This window comes from Mesoplodon bidens, assembly GCF_964165515.1.
Source record: "Mesoplodon bidens genome assembly, contig: HAP1_SCAFFOLD_367, whole genome shotgun sequence".
NCBI lineage: Eukaryota > Metazoa > Chordata > Mammalia > Artiodactyla > Ziphiidae > Mesoplodon > Mesoplodon bidens.
In genome coordinates, this window is record NW_027671720.1 from 275,386 (window position 1) to 295,482 (window position 20,097).

A 20,097-nucleotide genomic window follows, 5' to 3' on the forward strand; every position below is an offset into this window, starting at 1 on the left:
ATCTGTGTATCTACTCCCAATTCACTGACTCTGGTATTAAAAGCAGACTGAAATTTGTTTAGAATTCTACTTAGCTAGAAAAGTTCTTTTTTTGAATGAGACTGAAATTTGTTTAGAATTGTTTAGCTAGAAAAGCCAGAAAAGCTTTTTGTGAATGGTGCAAGGATGACTACCATGACTCCTTTAAAGAGAGAAGCTGGGAAAGAGATGGGAAGGAGAGGCCGGGCCGGCTGTGAGGGCCCCACCCCCAGGAGGATGCTCCCTGAAAGCAGCAGTCTGTGCAGTGCCCACCACACCCCTCCTCCGTGAGGCTCTGGCGCCCTGCAGCCACCTGCAGGTTACACGATGAGGCTCTTCCAATGAGTATAAAGAACCCCCAACCCTGCTCCCTTACCCCAGGACTTCTATAATCTTGAGACCCTAGACTCATCAAAGCTACACTCTGCAGCCTGAAGATCTGTCCACACAGCCAAGGGAAGGCTGGGCAGGAGGCAGCCAGCAGGCTCTCACACCACCTGCCTCCCCTCCTTCCTCAGTGGCTCCCACGAGGGCACAATCAGGGCGGGGAGGCTTCATGAGCCCCCCTTGGCCCTCTGGGATGTGAGGAGTCAGCAGGGATTCATACCCATCCTGCCGGGACCATCTGCACTCAATTATAAGCCCTTTGGAAGCCAGCAGAGGGCTGTTAAGCTGCCGCTGGTTCTCTATGATTAGCTAGTTCTTGTCTTTTGAATACTGCATATGGTGCAGCCAGCTGCAGAAAGCATTCATGACTCAAAGCTTTTTTCCCCTCAAAGAGAAAAGTGCTAAGTTGTTATTACTATGGGAAGAAAAAAAAAAGTTTAAAACTCTTACTTTCTGGTTAAGTTCCTCTTCCTACCTTAAAATTCTACCTCTTCCCAGGATTGGGACCATTCCTTTGTCTGTTTTCTACCAGCACTATATAGGTACTTGCTTGCTGAAGATGAGCCTTGCTAAGAAATATCAAGATTGTGTATAATTCCAGCTCAGGTGTTGTTATCCGTGGTCCAGTAGACCCTCTTCTCTCCCTTATTTTGTGTGAGAGACCTGACGTTAAGGCATGCTTTTGATGAAACCACTCCAAAAAGTCAACTCTTTGCAATCAACTCAGGAGCCAGCGCCACTGCTGAGGCTTACCTTCTTTCCCAGGTGCTGAGCCAGGAACAGAAGCAATACTGCTTGGTTCGCACTTGAAACCCTCAGTGTTCTCTGTAGGCGAGAAGCAGTTAGCTGGCTACAAGCTAGCATTAAAATCAGTAGGGATGCTTAAAAAAAAACATGTATTTCTGGGGCTATACATAGACTTGAAATCCAGGCTCACATGTGAGTGGAGGTCCAGAGAAGATGGAGATTTGAGAGTCTTGTGAATAGTGATAATGAAAGCCATGAATTAGCTACAATTCACAGGGAAAAGAATATGGAAATAGAAGATGGGGGTAATCAGAGTCCCTTCTTCCTCATATCTCTGAACTAGGCAAATAACTCGTTTCTTTTCTCATAATACACAGGCTCTATGGTAAACACAGCACAAATATGCCAATAACCACAGGGCACTCTATGGATAAGACAATTCTTTGTAGAGTGGATACATGTATAACTGATTTGCTTTGCTGTACACCTGAAACTAATGCAACATTGTAAATCAACTATACTCCATTTTAAAAATATATATTTAAGAAAATGTTCTTTGTACCATGAGTTTGGCTGGCTTAAGCCTATAAATTTGCAAAACTTTAGGAACCCATCTATATATGGAATGAATAGTTCTACTCTCCATGTTGAGAGACAAATAAAAATGCCTATTTAAATATCTAGCAGGAAAAGTACCCCAAAAGTGATTTCACTTTTTTTTTTTTTGATGAGCAATTTTAAGCATGTCCAAGAGGAAGAAAATCTGTACCAATATGGGTTGTTCCACTGAGCCTAATGGGAGCCACATGTCTATCTGACAAGGGAGTTACAAGTTTGGAAAGGGAGAAAACAAAAGGAACCCTGTGTTGTTAGTCTGAAATTGGAGGTAAGGTATAAATTCATGGTTTTCAATATATGGATACAGAAATAAATTTAGATGTCATGGGCACATAGGTATGTGTATACATATACACACATGCAGATATTCCCAAACTCTGACCACTGAGATGGCCTGGGACCAGTGGCTCCACAACAGTACTGGGTACACTTAGCACTCAAATCTTCGCTTTAAGATAATTTTCCACTAAAGCAAGCAGGGCTGGAATAGGGAAAGTACAAGACAAACTTGGAATGTCTTATAGTGTCAGAAAATAAAGAAATGCCCAAGTTAAAGGGGGATGTGTCAAGACGACACAGGAGCCAGCTTGAAGGTGTTCCTGCTGGCCACATCTGAGACCATTTAAGCATCTAAAGGAATAACGATAATAACCAATTACAACCCACTGAATAAAAACTGAAGAATCCATACTTGTAATATTAATATAAATTAATAAAGGGGGAATAAGTGATTCTATAGTGGAAAAGTCTGGCAAGCACCACCTTAAACAAGTGGTCAGTTAGTGTCATAACGATGGGACAGGTGGAAATCATGCACCGCTTGAAGAGATGCAGCGAGGAAGACGCAGCATTGCTTCTATGCTGCTCCTGCCAAAGATGCATAAACTAAACCTAACCTAACCTAATCTGACAGGAAACACCACCCAAAGTAACTGGCCTGTAATCTTCTAAAGTGTCAACGTCCATTACTCAGCCATGAAAAGAAATGAAATTGAATTATTTGTAGTGAGGTGGATGGACATAGAGACTGTCATACAGAGTGAAGTAAGTCAGAGAAAAATACCGTATGCTAATGCATATATATGGAATCTGAAAAAAAAAAGGTTCTGAAGAACCTAGGGGCAGGCTAGGTAGACGGAGGCATAGAGAATGGACTTGAGGACACGGGGAGGGGGAAGGATAAGCTGGGACGAAGTGAGAGAGTACCATGGATTTATAATACACTACCAAGTGTAAAATAGATAGCTAGTGGGAAGCAGCCGCATAGCACAGGGAGATCAGCTCGGTGCTTTGTGACCACCTAGACGGGTGGGATAGGGAAGGTGGGAGGGAGACGCAAGAGGGAGGAGATACGGGGATATATGTATAGCTGATTCACTTTGTTATAAAGCAGAAACACACCATTGTAAAGCCATTATACTCCAATAAAGATGTTTAAAAATTTTTTTTAATTTAAAAATTAAAAAAAAGGTCAAGAAAGCCAAGAAAAAGCTGAGGTACCATTCAGAATAAAGGCCACTACAGAGATATGACAACTCAAAGCAGTATGTAACTCTGAACTGCATCCTTTTGCTATAAAGGTTATTATTGGGACATTTGGCAAAATCTGAATGGGGCCCAAGGATTAGTGGCAATTTCCTGATTTGACGGTTGTTTTGAGGTTACATAGAAAAATGTCCTTGTTTACATGAAATACATACTAAATTCAGGAGTGATTTTTAGGAGTGACAGGCCCAGCAACTTGGCAATTTATTTTCAGATGATTCAGGTTCTGAATTGGTAATTTTTCTGTCTGAGAATAGTTCAATTTTTTTTTTTTTTTGGCCACGCTGTGCAGCTTGCAGGATCTTTGTTCCCTGACCAGGAACTGAAACTGGGCCTCGGCAGTGAAAGCGCCGAGCCCAAACCACTGGACCGCCAGGGAACTCCCTAAAAATGTTTTTAAAAGTGTAACTTCTTTTCCTTTTTATGTTATATGACTTAAAAAATGACTATAGCAATGAAGACAGTGGTGTTGACGATGAATTTGCGACATCAAGAATTTCATAAAATTATTTCTTGAAATAAGGTAGAAATTCATGTTATTTTATATAATGTGACTTTTAAGTATATATTTTCATTAAAACATTTAGGAGTTAAAAAAAGATCAGTGAACGAATGTGCTCTTCTAGGTTGAATTAAAATAGAATATTTAAGGTTTAAAAAAGTTTGGCTGGGGAAAAATAACAGTTTTGCAAAACCTTTGCGATCCAAAACTAAGATGATATTCAACAGCAAGAAGTATTCCAATTTCTCATAACCAGTTCTCACAAGCAAAGAAATGCATGCTTCACTTTAAGAAGGTGTCAAATAGAAACAGGCAAATCTGAAAGAGTTCACCAAGTGTAATAAATTAGAGGTGAAATCACAACAAAAGAATTTATGGTGTACAAAAAAATTCACAAGTAGAAGATTCCTTCTATCAACTTCTCAGAGTTCCATGAGCTCTCCCCTGACCTCTGAAAGATGGGTTTTACCAAAATCTGGTTTACACGGAACTTTTCAGGTATATATGGTCTGAAAAGAAAGGAGTATCTGCTAAGAACCTGCCTGGTGCTCCTTCCTTGTTGCAGCCCTTCTTTGTGTAAGTGATCAGAATCAGGTCCAAGAGACACAGAATCAAGCATGACATATCACACCAAACACCATTTCCTGTCCAACCAATTCTCATCTCTCTCCAGTAATGAAAAGGTGGACGTTCTTCTTGGACTGCAGCATCTGTGCAGCCTGCTCCACCCCGACCACAGCAGACAGCCTCTGGGCATCGTACTTGGAGTAGGGGACAGTGCAGGTCCAGGCAGCTTCCTCTCCTCTGGTGGTGGCTTGCAGCATGTTACAGACTTCACTGTAGAAGTGGGGATATGTTGGCAGTTCATAGAAAATTAGGTTCCTGATGCCTTTTATTGTGTATCTGTTAGAAGGAGAAAGAGAGGCTATGTCTACATGAGAAAGTTTATGGAAAAGCCACCGAAGAGTTTTACAGGGACATAGTCACTCTCGCTGTTTCATGCAAGGAGAAAGACCATGGCACAAATAACACACAGACCAAAAGTTACTCTAATTTGAGCTGGAGGGGCTCATTTTTTGTGACAGTGTATTTGAATTCCTAATGTTTGGCTTAAGATAATGATAAAATGAATTTGCACTTCTTGAGCCTAATCTGAGCAGACTGAGGTAGGGTGGGGAAGAATAGTAGACAAGGATTAGAAATCTGTCGCAGAAAATTTGAAAAGCAGGCATTTCCAATTTAACATTATCCTAATTATAATCAGGCAAAACAGTGTTCTGTAATGGAGCTGAGGTCAGACCAGACCCAGTACATAAAATAAACAGCATAAACTGTAAATGCACTCCCATTAGTCTTTTCTTGTCATTCTGTAGACATGTTAACTCCATGGCAGATGTCCCAAGTTCACCCATTTACAAAATCCTGCCCGAGGACCCATTAGGCATTATGGGAAGGCAATTAATTTCAACAGCTTCCTCGCTTCTTTCCCTGCTGCACAGGGCTGCATGGTGTGGGGGGTTGCAGACCCTAGGGACGCGCCTTACGGTTCGGGTTGAGGTCAATCATTCCCTCTTGGGCTCCATGACCAAAGATTTTATACGTTGACAAGTTTCTGATTTTTCCTGTTAAGACTCTCATACAGGGCTGATGTCAGACTCCCTCGGGAATTTTATTTTATTCATGGACGGTAAGTTTTCCTTGTCTTTTTATCCCTTGGCTCATCCTGATCTCTCTGGAGACCCTCCTCTCCCAAAATATAACTGCAGTCCATTACTTGGATCAGCTTTCCACATCCTCTTTCCATAAAGGAATTTTAATGGCTAATGATGTTGAAAAAACACAGTTCTGCCTCAGTAGTTATCAAAACAGACACAGAGTTCCATTTCTGCTTAGTATGTAGAAAACTCAAGAGAATACTGCTCCCATGCTAACAAGAAAAAGATAATCTACAACAGTGTTCCTTTTCCTGAGCCTAGACAGCTGATGTCACAGGGCAACCAAGTGAACTGATTCAACGGTGCCCTGGTGTGTGTTTAACAACTGATTCTCAGTGGGGGAGGATAGGTGCTGATTTGAAGCATTTGCCAATTTCTGTGGTGTAAATACTCCATTTCAAGCTACCAGTGTCATGTTGCTGAACTTGGAACTGGGAAGAGATGTGCAACCATACCTTAAGAGCTGGTATGAGCCAGCTTCAGCCCATCACTGACTGAATTCCAAAGAGTGACACGATGGTCTGAAGAAAGACAGGACATATGAACCACTTCACCTTCGGCAGAGCACAGTGGGGAAGAGGGCAGCTGCTAAGAAAGTGGGTAGGAAGAAAAAAGCTACACTTTTAACAAGTTCTTAAAGGGCAATTATGGGCTTGCATGACAGTTCAGAATCCCTGGGATTCCCGGACACTCCTTTACTTCACAGTCATGATGGCTTTTCCAAAGGTCTCCACTGGGAGCCCTGGAAAGACTGGACGCAAGGCAGAAGACCTGAGAGACCCCGATGGTGGTGCAGACATGAAAACTCACTCTCTTCCCAGAGCCATGTTGTATATGAAGCTAAAGCCTGAAGCCAGTGAGGGGGCAAAGGTCAACTGCCAGGGTGGAGTCAGAAGCAGCAAAACTGTGTGCCCTAAGGGAGGAGCATTAACCCCTCACCCCATCCCTCCCCACCACAGGACTTACATCCAGTAGAAAGAGCAGTCTGGGGAAAGGGGAAAGGGCATGAAGACTGGGGAAAGGGCGTGAAGCCTGTTCAGCCCAAGATCCTGCACTGATGTAAGCAGATGTTTGCCACCACTGCAGAGATGCAGGGAACTCTTTCCCACCAAGACCCCTCGTAGAACAAGGCAGAGGCTGGCCACCATGGAGGGTGGTGCAGAAGCCCTGAGAAAGCGCCAGCTCCAAAGCCCAGGATGGACAGAACCTGCCTGCATCTGAGCTGGACCAGGAGGAGAACAACTGCCCCACTTCAAGCCTTAGGGGAGGAGCGAGCAGGAGCAGCCTGCTACTGGGGGAGGGGCCGGAGCATGGGAGAGGCTCTCCCTCGGCACAGGGGTGCAGGGCATGGTGAAAGCTGAGAGGGGAGCAGGACACTGAGACAAGGCCCTCCAGCACTGGGCCCCACAGTGGGCCACTGTCTGCTGGAGGAACTGGCAGTTTGTGGTAACTAGAAGGCAACGACGGTAACAACCAAATCCTAACTAGATTCACAACTGCCACGCTAGTGGCCTGACAGAAGAGGCGTCCAGGCCAGCTACTTACTCAGGCACTACGTTCAACTGACAATTACAAAAAACACAGAAAAGCAAGAAGAAGACATTAAAACCATGAGGTATCATTTTGACTATCAAGTCACTGGAAAAAAGGAGAATTTACAGAAATATTTACAGAATTTACAGAAATAGGCTAATGGAGTATAAATTATTGTGAGTGTGTATTTCACCGGGGAGGGGAGAAGATGGGAGTGGCAACACACAGCAAATTTTAAACTGGGTACAGCTTTTGAACAAATAAGTTTTCCTTTCCAAATTTATCCTAAGGAAATGCCTAGGCAACTATGCCATCAACTACGCATATGGATGCTCTTGGCATTATTGTATATAATAACAGAAAACAACAAATCAATATGCCCATTAAAAGGAAACTGGGTTAATTATATACCCATACAATGTAACACTATGCAACCATTAAAAAGGATGCTATACACACCTTAAAAGATTACTTATAATTACACAGAAAAGGTATTTTTACAATGTAAAGATTTAGCAGACCTACCTTGACCAAGTGATTACATTTAGTATCACCAAAAACGGGACAAACTGACACCCTGGGCCTCTTGAGGAGATGCAGGGGGAAGTACACAATATCCTCTATGTAGAATTCTTACTAAAATAATGTTTAAATCTTTGGTCCCCGAACTCTAATGCTCACTGAATCACCTATTTGTTTTTTAAACATACCTGTAATTGGTCCCCATCCCCAAACACCATGATTTAATTGATACTGGGGTATGACCAGGGCATTCAGATTTTTAAAAGCTCCCCAAGGGGATTCTAATATGTAGCAAAGTTTGGGAACACTGATCTAAATAATAAGAAAACAGCCAAATCCAGATGTGGGACATTCTACAGGAAACTGGACTGGACTCTTCAAAACATATCAGTATCACAGCAAGAAACAAAGGCAGAGACTTATTCTAGATCAGGGTTTCTTAACCCTGGCACTACTGCCATTTTAAGCCAGGTAATTCTTTGTTGTAAGGGCTGTCCTGTGCACTGTAGGACGTCTAGCAGCACCCAGGCCTTGACCCGCTTGAACCACTAGACCACTAGAATAACCCTCCAACTGTACCAACCAAAAATGTCTCCAGATATTTCCAAATGTCCCTTGGGGAGCAAAACTGCTCCTGCTTGAGAACTGCTAAAATAGACTAAAGAAACATGTCACGCAAATGCAATGTAGGATTCTTAACTAAATCCTGGATTGGGGTGGGGGGGGTGGTGAGAAACAGCTGTAATAGTCATTTTGGGAACAACTAGGAAAATTTGCATACAGACTAAATACTAGATGGTATTACTGCAGTAATGTCAAGTGGTATGTTAATGGTGTTGTGGTTAGATAAAAGAATGTTGTTTTTAAGCTCTACAGGCTGAAAGATTTAGGAGTTAAGTGTCATGAAGCCTCCCATAATTTACTCTCAAATGGTTCAGGAAGAAAAAATAAGAGATGTGAGTGGAAAGAGAGAAGGAGAGACAGAGAATGTGGGTGCATGAGAATGTGGCAAAATGCTAACAGCTGGTGAAGCCTAAGTGGAAGGAGTTAGAGATGTTCACTGGGATAGTCTTACAATGTCTTTTGAAATGAAATCTTCCCAAATAGAAAGTTGGAGCGGGGGCAGGATATAGTAGAACTATATATATATATAAACTAAAAAATACATCCATAACATACAAGTATATACCAAAATGCTAACTTATTTAAGCTTTTTTTCAATAAGCACATAAAACATTCAAGATAAAAGAAAAAAAAATCCAAATGTGTACACTGTGATCCCAATGTTGGTGTCGTTTTTAAAATGCCTGTGTCTGTGTGTGTGTGCACGTGCACATGTTTTTTACATCAAAGAGACAGGAAAGAAATACACCAAAATGGGTGTTTATATCAGTAAGATGACAGGTGATCCCATTTTTTTAACCTAGATTTTCTAGGTTCTCTACAATAATTGTGTAATACTCTTATAATGAGAGTATTTTTAAAGCAAAATAAAACAACAAAACCAATTCCAATAGGTATTATATTTAAAACCCAAGAAAATCTCTCTTAGTACCAATTCGTGCACAGTAGAGACTAGGCATCTCCTGGAAATAAGAGCACGTGACCAGAACCTCTTCAGAGGGGCAGTTAGTAACAATTCCCATGGTCTTCTGCACCTCTTCCCCTGCCTTCCTCCTCTCCTGTATGTGCTTTGGGTCTTCGGTGACCCCTACAAATATGGCGTAACACTGTGACAGGACCCAAAACTAAGGACATTCCCGATGTCTATGTTACCTGACAACTGTTAAAGATAAATGAGGCAACCACAACTGACTTGCAAGGCTGGCTCCTGCATACAGTCTATAAAGACGAGGTCTGTTACTTCTATAACTGGGGTTCTCCCTGGGGCAGGGAGCACTCAGAAACACCCCACTAGCGTTTCCCACCTCCAGAAATCCTACCTCCAGAGTTTCTGATTGCCCCCTGCTTAAGAATCCTTCCTGTGCTAACCCACTGATGATGCTCAGAGAAAGAACTGTGAACTGTCCTCCCCTCAGGAGGGCCATCATGACCAAATGCCCATCCCATCCTAAGATTCTACTGGTTTCATCCCCCCAAAGAAAACAAATCCTCAGGATGAAAGTTTTTTGCTAGCTCACAAATGAACTGCAATATGTCTAACACGGCCTACTTCCATAGAGAATATAAATACAGAATTTTAAAGCTGGATACTAAAGTGTAAAATACATGTACTTTTCCCAAGGTCAAATGAAAAAATCAAATCACAAAGACACTGCAGATCAAAATACCCATCATCACCTTGGTGACCTCTCAAGCAAAAAAATCTATAGCTGGGAACCTTGAGATAATTGGCAGTTGCAGATTATCTCCATTCAACTTAAACACCCACTAACCTGGTCCAGGGTACAAAGCTAATGGCACGTGTTCGGTTTGTCTTTATAGTGACTTTGGGGACAAAACAGTTTGGTCAATAAATGAACAGTGTAAGACAGAAGACTGTCCTGCCTACTTAAGAGAAAGGGCTCCTTTGACATCATGCCCTCTCCTTGAAAAGCTGCTACTTGAGAGCAGTCCTCATCCCAGCTTAGTTCACACTTGCTACAGACAATCACGCTGGGAAGTTTTCCAATCCATCCACTTCATTTAAAGGACTTGCTTTGACGTATCAAGCTTTTGGAAAACTAAGGGCTCTTTAGACCTGCTGAGTGCAAACTCCCCCAAAATACCATTTCCAACATGAATGAAAACAACAACTCACTGGAACAAAGCAAATAATGATGCCAGCAAGAAGCAAACCCTGAAGCCCTTAAATATTCACCTCTAAGCCCCTCACCTTTTGCTTCTCCTAAACTTCAAGGAGCCCCTTAGTCCTGGTTCTCCTTGGTGCAGAAGTGTGTGTGCACTGCCTCAGGACAAATGAGAGCTTTCTGAACACTGACCCTGTACTCAACTTCCATCTCCACAGACCACACAGTCCCCAGGTGTTTCATCTGTGCTTCTACGACAGGTTCCTCCCTTTCCTGTATTCAGTTGAGAGCTGCTCAGCTCTGTAATGTCCTTCTTGAGGGGTATACCCACAGCTACAGGAGGTACCCTAAGTATGGACCCACTCCAGATCTATATACAGGTTATGCTGTAGTCACTCATTCGTTTCTACCACCTTTTCCAACAATGCCCATTTTGAAAGAAAACCAACCAACCAATCAACAAAAGTCTGTCCAGCCCCCCAAACTCTGGCTTGTCTGCAGGAGGTGAAGCAAGGGAGGACCTTATAACACAGCAAAGCCCACCATGCACTTGGAAGCAGACCCTCCAGAGAGGACACTTGAAACCTGGCCCTATTTTACCTTTTGTAGAAATGGAAGCGCTCTGTGAGGAGCAGGAACTGCTTCTCTCCTTGAAGGAAGAAGCGTCTGGCCCTGGAGACACCAGACTTCTGGGTGTACTCGCAGATATGAGTGAAGTTCAGTTCCTCCTTCTTGAGGTAATTTCGGAGACGCACGAAGTCAAAGTAGGAGGGGACATAGATAAGCGTGTGAGACATGACTGCATCACGATACTGAGGCAAAATCTTGTTGACGAAAAAGTCAAACCTGATTCGGAAAGGCGAAGGGCAGAGTCAGTGGTCTAGAGGTGAGCCATAGTGTCACTGCCAACTGCATGACCCTGGGCAAGTCACAATCTCCTTCTACCTCCCCTAAGAGGCCAATTTGGCCTACCTCATTGCAAAGAGATTCTGTAGGGATAAAACTTGTTAAGCGCATCAAAAAGTAAGTGCCAACACTATTCATCATAAAGAATAGATGTGATGCTGGTATATCCCAGAGAATTATTCTAGGAAGTACGTAACTGTATCATTCATTCATTCAGTTGTCAGTCAGTCAGTCAACAAATAATTACTGAACACCTACCACGTGTTAAGCACCATTCTGCTACCATGGGTCCCCTGACTAAACACAAGGAGAAGACGGGGAAATTACATAGAGAATTAGGAAAACAGTTCTTGCCCTGAAGGGCTTAGAATTAAGTTGTTGACATGAGGCATTAAAAAATTAATGTAATTAAAAAATGCCACAGTCTAGGGGAAAGTACCCTTGATTTACTAACCCTGGCACTATTGGAACTAGGACAACACACCATTTCTCTGGCCTTCAGTGTCCTCCTCTGTCAATGGCATGATTGGATTCAGTTATCTCATTTCATTTCGTAAATGGTAACTAAGAAAGCCAACGTGGAATACAATTCTAAATTTGAATGCCCAAGTAAAATCCCTCTCTGTGACCCCCAGGGATCCAATGGGACAGGGGAGGGTACCTGGCATCAATCACTGAAGCTAGGTTTTCAGGTTCCATCCTCGGGAAGACATGTGGGAGCTGCACCAGGACATGACTGATGCAGCCTGTCATCGGGACGTTCCTCACAGCCACCTGCCAGGTGTCAGTGAGAACATTAGGAAGTGAGCTATCCCCATTGTTGACCAAATGCTGTCCTCTCCTTCTGCCTCATGACCCAAACAATACACAATACTTCATGAAAATTCAGAGAAAGAAGGAGAGAACCCACCTGGCCTTGCACATTGACGCAGTACTTGTTGAACACAGAGTTGATCTGGGCATCCTGCAGGGCCCCAAACAGCAGCGTCTGACGATAGTACTTGGACCGATTATTGAGGTTCCACATGCGCACTCGAGAAAAGTCCACCCCATGTGAGTCCAAGGGCAGTAGGTTCATGTGGCTCATCAAATGCTTTGAGCAGAAGTAATACTCCATTAATACTTATTGAACACTTACCTGCTGGGCGTTGCTAACCTCTCTATAAGCCCATCATCTTATTTAACCCCATGAAGTAGATACTATCATCTCCCAAATTACAGCAAGAAAACAGGCTCAGATGGGTGAGTGACTTGCCCAGAGTCAAGCGAACAAGAAGAAAAGCTCAAACTGGCCACCTTGTGGATCTCTCAAAAAGGATCAAGATGCGACCTATACAGAGTATTTCTTTTCAAGGAAATTCTGAAATGCCACTCTGGTCACTCTGTAAGCAACTCAGTTCCAGACTTGGACAAGAAGGGAAATGACACGGAAAACAGAGCTGCTGTCCTTCCATGACTTGGTTCCCAAAACGTTAGAAAATTCCCTGAGTGACTACATGTGCCTTTTGCTCAAAATAAAGATGACTCAACCATCGACATGCCTGTTCTATTTTAATCATATTTTTACCTTGTAATGTATATTGAAGGGTCACAAGTACCATAAGTTTATTCCCTACTTTATAAATAAGTACTCCCCTTTATCTGTCCCAAACTTACTCCAAGTCCTGGGGTTGTAGAAAAGGTAAATGCTCACATGCCTTATAAAAATAAACCTATAGTTCTGTGATGAGGATTGTTCCAAAGCACAATCCTAAACCCCAAAACATTGCAGAGTATGTTGAGAGGGAGAAAAAAAATTATAGTACAAATTACAGTAGGGGGACAAAAACATCTTACGTTTCTCTGTAAAACATCACAAATTAAGAAATCATGAGCAATGTTTTCCCATCTCCACTGAAGACCAAACAAAAGAGAACGAGCATAAATAGGAGGAACTATTTTAGATAAAAACATTCCTGGTGAGGAGGGATTTCAGTCAGTCAACCAACCAACCAACCAACCAACCAACCAACCACACTAAACTGGTCTATTACTAGAAGCAACTTTTAAGGGGAAGAAATCTTTTCTGGAGATTTGAAAATGTTGACAAGAATTTTAATCTTTCTGGATACTTTACTGACCAACTTGTGGGTAGAAGAGGGGACAACATTTCCCGTTTTCAAATTGGAAAATGTGGAATATTTCCATTTCCAAGCTGAGTTTTAATCTGGACTTTAATAACCATTTCAGACTCAAACCACTGAGCTTCTTGTCTCTAAATGTTAATGACCAGCATTACCAAGACATGCTCCCAGTTCTGCATCAGGTAAATGTCAGCTTGATCAATGATGAGAAGCTCAATACAAGACAAAAAGTCAAAATCTCTCTTCTTCTCTCCTTCTCCACCAATGATGGTCCTCAAGCCCAGGGGGGAGGCAATGAGGATGTCTGACGAATAGAAGGGGGCATAAAGTCAGATGCTTCTCTGCAGTATTGCCACCCCTATACACAAAACAGCCAAGCACACATCAGTTCATGAGTCACCACCAAGCCATTAGCTTCCACCCTCTCCAACTGCAGCCTCCCCTTGTACCTTCCACATCTTCCCCTTTGCATGTAATTGTGCTCAAACTGCTTTAATTATTAAAATCATCATCGTCATCATCATCATCCCTCCTTTGCATCTACGGTCCCTTCTAGCTCCCACCCTCTTCTTTTCCTTCACTGGCAAACCTTCCAAAAAATTATCTCTACTTTAAAATCCCCCACTGACTCCTTAATGTACTGCAATCTGCCTCTGAGTCTCAGGACACCACTGAAATGACTCTTGCCAAGGTCACCAACAGCTCTCAGTTACCAATTCAATGGCACTTTAGTGTTTCTTGTCACGAATGCATAAGCACACCCTCCTTGAAATGTTCTTTTCCTTACTGGTGGTTTCTATCACTTTAACACTTACTTCTATTACTGACCTGGTTCTTATCTATTTTTCCATATTCAAAGAGCTCTTCAACAAATCCCTGGATTCACCCACAAGTTCTCTTTCACTCTACATAAAGCTTTGGATAAATATATTCACTAATTATGGCTTTAACATTATCATCACAAAAATTTATATTTCCTGCCCACATCTCTTTCCTAAGCAACAAGTAGCAGTCTGTAAAGAGCCCAGATCATATGTGAAGGAGATTCACTTGCTAATCTTAAAGCATCTACCAGAGGGGCAGAAGTTGGCTGGGACTCTCTCTGGGGACAGAATGCTGGCAGATGCCATTTTTACAAATTCCCTCTACCTTGATGGCACTGGTGGGTGCCACTTTTTTGCACTCTCACTCTAAGTTGCTAACAGTGGTGGTGGGTGAGTACCCCCTACCCCACGGCCCTGCACTGCCTGTGTGCAGCACTGACAAACATGGACAACGAGCAGCCACGCCTACCCCATCTCATGCCACTCGCGGGACATGACCTGAGGCAACAATCGCATGTAGCCCACACAGGGGACACTCCTTGAGCACCAGGCTCAGGCAGATGGGGGTGGGACTGCATTTCTAGACTCCATGGGAGTGAAACAAACAGAGAGAGTTTATAAGATGACCAAGAACTAGGAAAAAGTTAAAAATACAGTTCATCTCCCACACAGGGCCACTCCTTCAAGACGGGGCAGTAACTGTTTTGCATAATACACAGAAACAAAGACGGAGAGTCAAGCAAAATGAGGAAGCAGAGGAACATGTTCCAAATGAAGGAACAAGATAAAACCCCAGAAAAAATATTTAATGAAACAGATGTAAGTGATTTATCCGATAAAGAATTCAAAGTCATAGTCCTAAAGATGCTCACCAAACTTGGAAGATGAATGAACGAACACAGTGAGAAACTCAAGAAAGAGACAGAATATAAGCAAGTTCTAAACAGAACTCACACAGCTGAAGATTATAATAATTGAACTGAAAAATACACTAGAGGGAATCAACAGCAGACTAGATGGTAGAAAAGAACAGATCAGTGACCTGGCAGACAAGGTAGCAGAAATCACCCCAACAGAACAGCAAAGAGAAAAAATATTTTTAAAATATGAGGACAGTTTAAGGGAACTGTGGGACAACATCAAGTGTACTATCATCGGTGTTAAGGGGTCGCAGAAGAAGAGAGAGAAAGGGGCACTAACACCCACATTATAGGGGTCCCAGAAGGAGGACAGAGAAAGAAAGGGGCAGAAAACTTATCTGAAGAAATAATGGCTAAAAATGTCCCTAACCTGGTGAAGGAAACAGACATTCAGGTCCAGCAAGAACCAAGAGTCCCAAACAAAATGAACCCAAGGAGATTCATACCAAGACACATTATAATTAATACGTTAAAAGTCAAAGGTAAAGAGGGAATCTTAAGCAGCAAGAGAAAAACAACTAATTACAGACAAGGGAATCCCCATAAGAATATCAGCTGATTTTTCATCAGAAACTTTGTGGTCCAGAAGGAGATGGCATGATATGTTCAAATATGCTGAAAGGAAAAAACTTCCAACAAAGAAGGAAGGAAATAATAGAAGTCAGATGAGAAATACTGAATAAATGAAATGGAGACAAAAAAAAAGATCAATGAAACTAAGAGCTGGTTCTGTGAAAAGATAAACAAAATTAACAAACCTTTAGTCAGACTCAATAAGAAAAAAAGAGAAGGGGCCCAAATAAAATCAGAAATGAAAGAGAACCTATAACTGACACTACAGAAATACAAAGTATCATAAGAGACTACTACGAACAATTATACACCAACAAGTCAGATAACCTAGAAGAAATACATAAATTCCGAGAAACACACAATCTTCTAAAACTGAATCATGAAGAAAAAATGTGAATAGATCAATTACTAGTAATGTGATTGAATCAGTAATCAAAAAGCTCCCCAAAAACAAAAGACCAGGACCAGAGAGCTTCATGGTGAATTCTACGAAATACTTAAAGAAGATTTAATACCTATCCTTCTCAAACATATTTCAAAAAACTGAAGAGGCGGAAACACTTCCAAACTCATTTTATGAGGCCAACATAACCCTGATACTGAAACACCACAAAAAAAGAAATGTACAGGCTACTATGCCTGATAAACACAGATGCAAAAATCCTTGACAAATTATTAGCAAACTGAATCCAACAATACATTAAAAGGACCATACACTATAATCAAGTAGAATTTATTCCAGGGATGCAAGGATGGGTTGACAAAGTGGGTATAGAGGGAACGTATCTCAACCTAGCAAAGGCATATACGATAAACCCACAGCTAACATCATATTCAGTGGTGAAAAGCTGAAAGCATTTCCTCTAAAATCAGGAAGAAGACAAGGATGCACACTTCTGCCACTTTTATTCAACATATTATTGGAAATCCTAGCCACAGCAACTAGGCAAGAAAAAGAAATAAAGGATACCCAAATTGGAAAGGAGGAAGTAAAACTGACTATTTGCAGATGACATGATACTTTATGGAGAAAACCCTAAAGACTCCACCAAAAAACTGTCAGAACTAATAAATAAATTTAGTAATGTTGCAGGATACAAAATTAACAAAAATCTGTTGTGTTTATATACATTAATAAGGAACTATTAGAAATTAAGAAAACAATCCATTTACAATAGCATCAAAAAGAATAAACTACCTAGAAAAAATCTAACCAAGAAGGTAAAAAACTTGTACTTGGAAAACTACAAGGTATTGATGAAAGAAATTAAAGATGACAGAAACATGAAAAAATACACCATGCTCATAGATGGGAAGACTTAGTACTGTTAAAATGTCCATACTGGACACCAAGGGGGGAAAGTGGGGGTGGGGGTGGGGGTGTGATGAATTGGGAGATTGGGACTGACATGTATATACTAATATGTATTAAATGGATAACTAATAAGAACCTGCTGTATAAAGAAATAAATAAAATTCAAAAACAAAGTCCATACTACCCAAAGAAATCTACAGATTTAATGCAATCCTTATCAAAATACCCATGACATTTTTCATAAAACTAGAATAATCCTAAAATTTGTACAGAGGATCCTGGGGATTTGTGCAAAGGATCCTGAATAGCCAAACTGATTATGAGAAAGAAGAACAAAGCTGAAGGTATAACACTCCCTGATTTTAAACTACACTACAAGTCTACAGTAATCAAAATTGTACGGTAATAGCACAAAAACAGACACAGATCAACAGAACAGAGAGCCCAGAAATAAATCCATATTTATATGGTCACTTCATCTATGACAAAGGAGACAAGAATATACAATGCAGAAAAGACAGTCTCATCAACAAATGGTGATGGGAAAACTAGACAGCTACATGCAAAAGAATGAAACTGGACCACTAGCTTACACCATCTACAAAAATCAACTCAAAATGGATTAAAGACTTGAACATAAGACCTGAAAACCACAGAACTCCCAGAAGAAAACATAGGCAGTAACTTCCCTGACAACAGTCTCAGCAATATTTTTTTGGATCTGACTCCACAGGCAAGGGCAATGAAACCAAAAATAAACAAATGGGACTACATCAAACTAAAAAGCTTGTGCACAGCGATGGAAACCATCAATGAAACAAAAAGGCAATCTACTGAATGGGAGAGGATATTTGCAAATCTAGTAAGGGGTTAAGATCCAAAATATATAAAGAACTCATGTAACTCATTATCAAAAAACCCCAAACAGGGCTTCCCTGGTGGCACAGTGGTTGAGAGTCCGCCTGCCGATGCAGGGGATATGGGTTCGTGCCCTGGTCCGGAAAGATCCCACGTGCCGCGGAGCGGCTAGGCCCATGAGCCATGGCCGCTGAGCCTGCGTGTCCGGAGCCTGCGCTCCGCAATGGGAGAGGCCAAAACAGTGAGAGGCCCGCGTACTGCAAAAAAAAAAAGAAAAACCGCAAAAAAAAACCCCCAAACAATCCAATTAAAAAATAGCAGAGGGGGCTTCCCTGGTGGCGCAGTGGTTGAGAATCCACCTGCCGATGCAGGAGACACGGGGTCGTGCCCCGGTCCGGGGGGATCCCACATGCCGTGGAGTGGCTGGGCACATGAGCCATGGCCGCTGAGCCTGCGCGTCCAGAGCCCGTGCTCTGCAACGGGAGAGGCCACAACAGTGAGAGGCCCGCGTACAGCAAAAAAAAAAAAAAAAAAGCAGAGGACCTGAATAGACATTTTTCCAAAGAAGTCGTACTGATAGCCAACAGTCAAATGTAGAGATGCTCAACATCAGTCATCAGGAAAATGCAAATCAAAATCACAATGAGAAATCAAAACTACAATGAGGTACCATCTCACACTGGTCAGAATGGCCATCATTAAAATGTCTACAAATAACAAATGCTGGAGAGGGTGTGGAGAGAAGGGAACCCTCCTACACTGTTGGTGGGAATGTAAGTTGGTGCAGTCACTATGGAAAACAGTATGGAGTTTCCTTGGAAAACTAAAAATATAATTACCATATGATCCAGCAATCCCACTCCTGGGCATATATCTGGACAAAACTATAATTCAAAAAGATACATGCACCCCTATGTTCACAGAAGCACTATTCACAATAGCCAAGACATGGAAACAACCTAAATGTCCATTGACAGATGAATGGATAAAGATGTGATACATATATACAATGGAATACTACTCAGTCATAAACATGAACAAAATAATGCCATTTGGCAGCAACATGGATGCAACTACAGATTATCATACTAAGAGGAGTCTGTCAAAGAGAAAGACAAATACCATATGATATCACGTATATATGAAATCTAAAATATGGCACAAATGAACCTATCTACAAAACAGAAACAGACTCACAGACCTGTGGTTGCCAAGGTCAGGGGTGGGGAAAGGGATGGACTGAGAGTCTGGGGTTAGTTGATGCAAACTATTACCTTTAGAATGGGTAAACAACAAGGTCCTACTGTATAGCACAGGGAACTATATCCAATCTCCTGGGATATGCCGTAATGCAAAAGAATATAAAAAAGGATGTATATATGTGTATAACTGAGTCACTGCCATACAGCAGAAATGAGCACAACATTGTAAATCAACTATACCTACTCCAATTAAAAAAAAAAAGAAGAATGTATCAGGTGGCTAGTAAGTGCTGTGATCAAAATGAAATAATATAAAATGATAGGCTGTGATTTTGGAGTTATAAATTCTTACAGCCACCATGTATTATAAGTTGCTATTAACCAAAGCACAGAGAGAAAAAAAACCACAATGAGATATCACCTCAAACCTGTCAGAATAGGTCTTATCCAAAAGACAAGAAATAACAAATGCTGGCAAAGATGTGGAGAAAAGGGAACCCGTGTGCATTGTTAGTGGAAATGTAAATTGGTGCGGCCACTATGGAAAACAGTATGGATGTTCTTCAAAAATTAAAAATAGAATCACCATACAATTGAGCAATTCAACTTCTGGGTGTTTATCCAAAGAAAAAACCCACTAATTCAAAAAGATATATGCACTCCTACGTTCAATGCAACATTTATAATAGCCAAAATATGGAATATGGAAGCAGCCTAAGTGTCCACAGATGACAAATGGATAAAGATGTGGTGGACACACACACACACACACACACACACACACACACACACACACACACACACACACACACACACACACACTCACACACACACACACACACACACACACACACACACACACACACACACACACACACACGAATATTACTCAGCCATAAATGAATGAAATCTTGCCATCTGCGACAACAAGGATAGACCTTGAGGGTATCACAGTAAGTGAAATAAGTCAGACAAAGACAAATATCCACAGCATGTGACTTCACTTATATGTGGAATCTAAAAAACAAAAAACCAGACG

General features: G+C 41.6%; 1 protein-coding gene across 1 annotated transcript in view; it reads right to left on the reverse strand.

Moving 5' to 3' along the window:
• Positions 1–3,199: 3,199 nt before the first annotated feature.
• LOC308611120 (U3 small nucleolar RNA-associated protein 25 homolog) overlaps positions 3,200–20,097 on the reverse strand; it is a 29,497-nt gene continuing 12,599 nt past the window's right edge. Inside the window, 6 exon segments of the mRNA XM_081260028.1 lie at positions 3,200–4,720; positions 10,938–11,183; positions 11,905–12,017; positions 12,154–12,336; positions 13,522–13,695; positions 13,699–13,724. Coding sequence (XP_081116154.1) covers positions 4,477–4,720; positions 10,938–11,183; positions 11,905–12,017; positions 12,154–12,336; positions 13,522–13,695; positions 13,699–13,724 — 986 coding nt within the window. The 3' untranslated portion in view covers positions 3,200–4,476.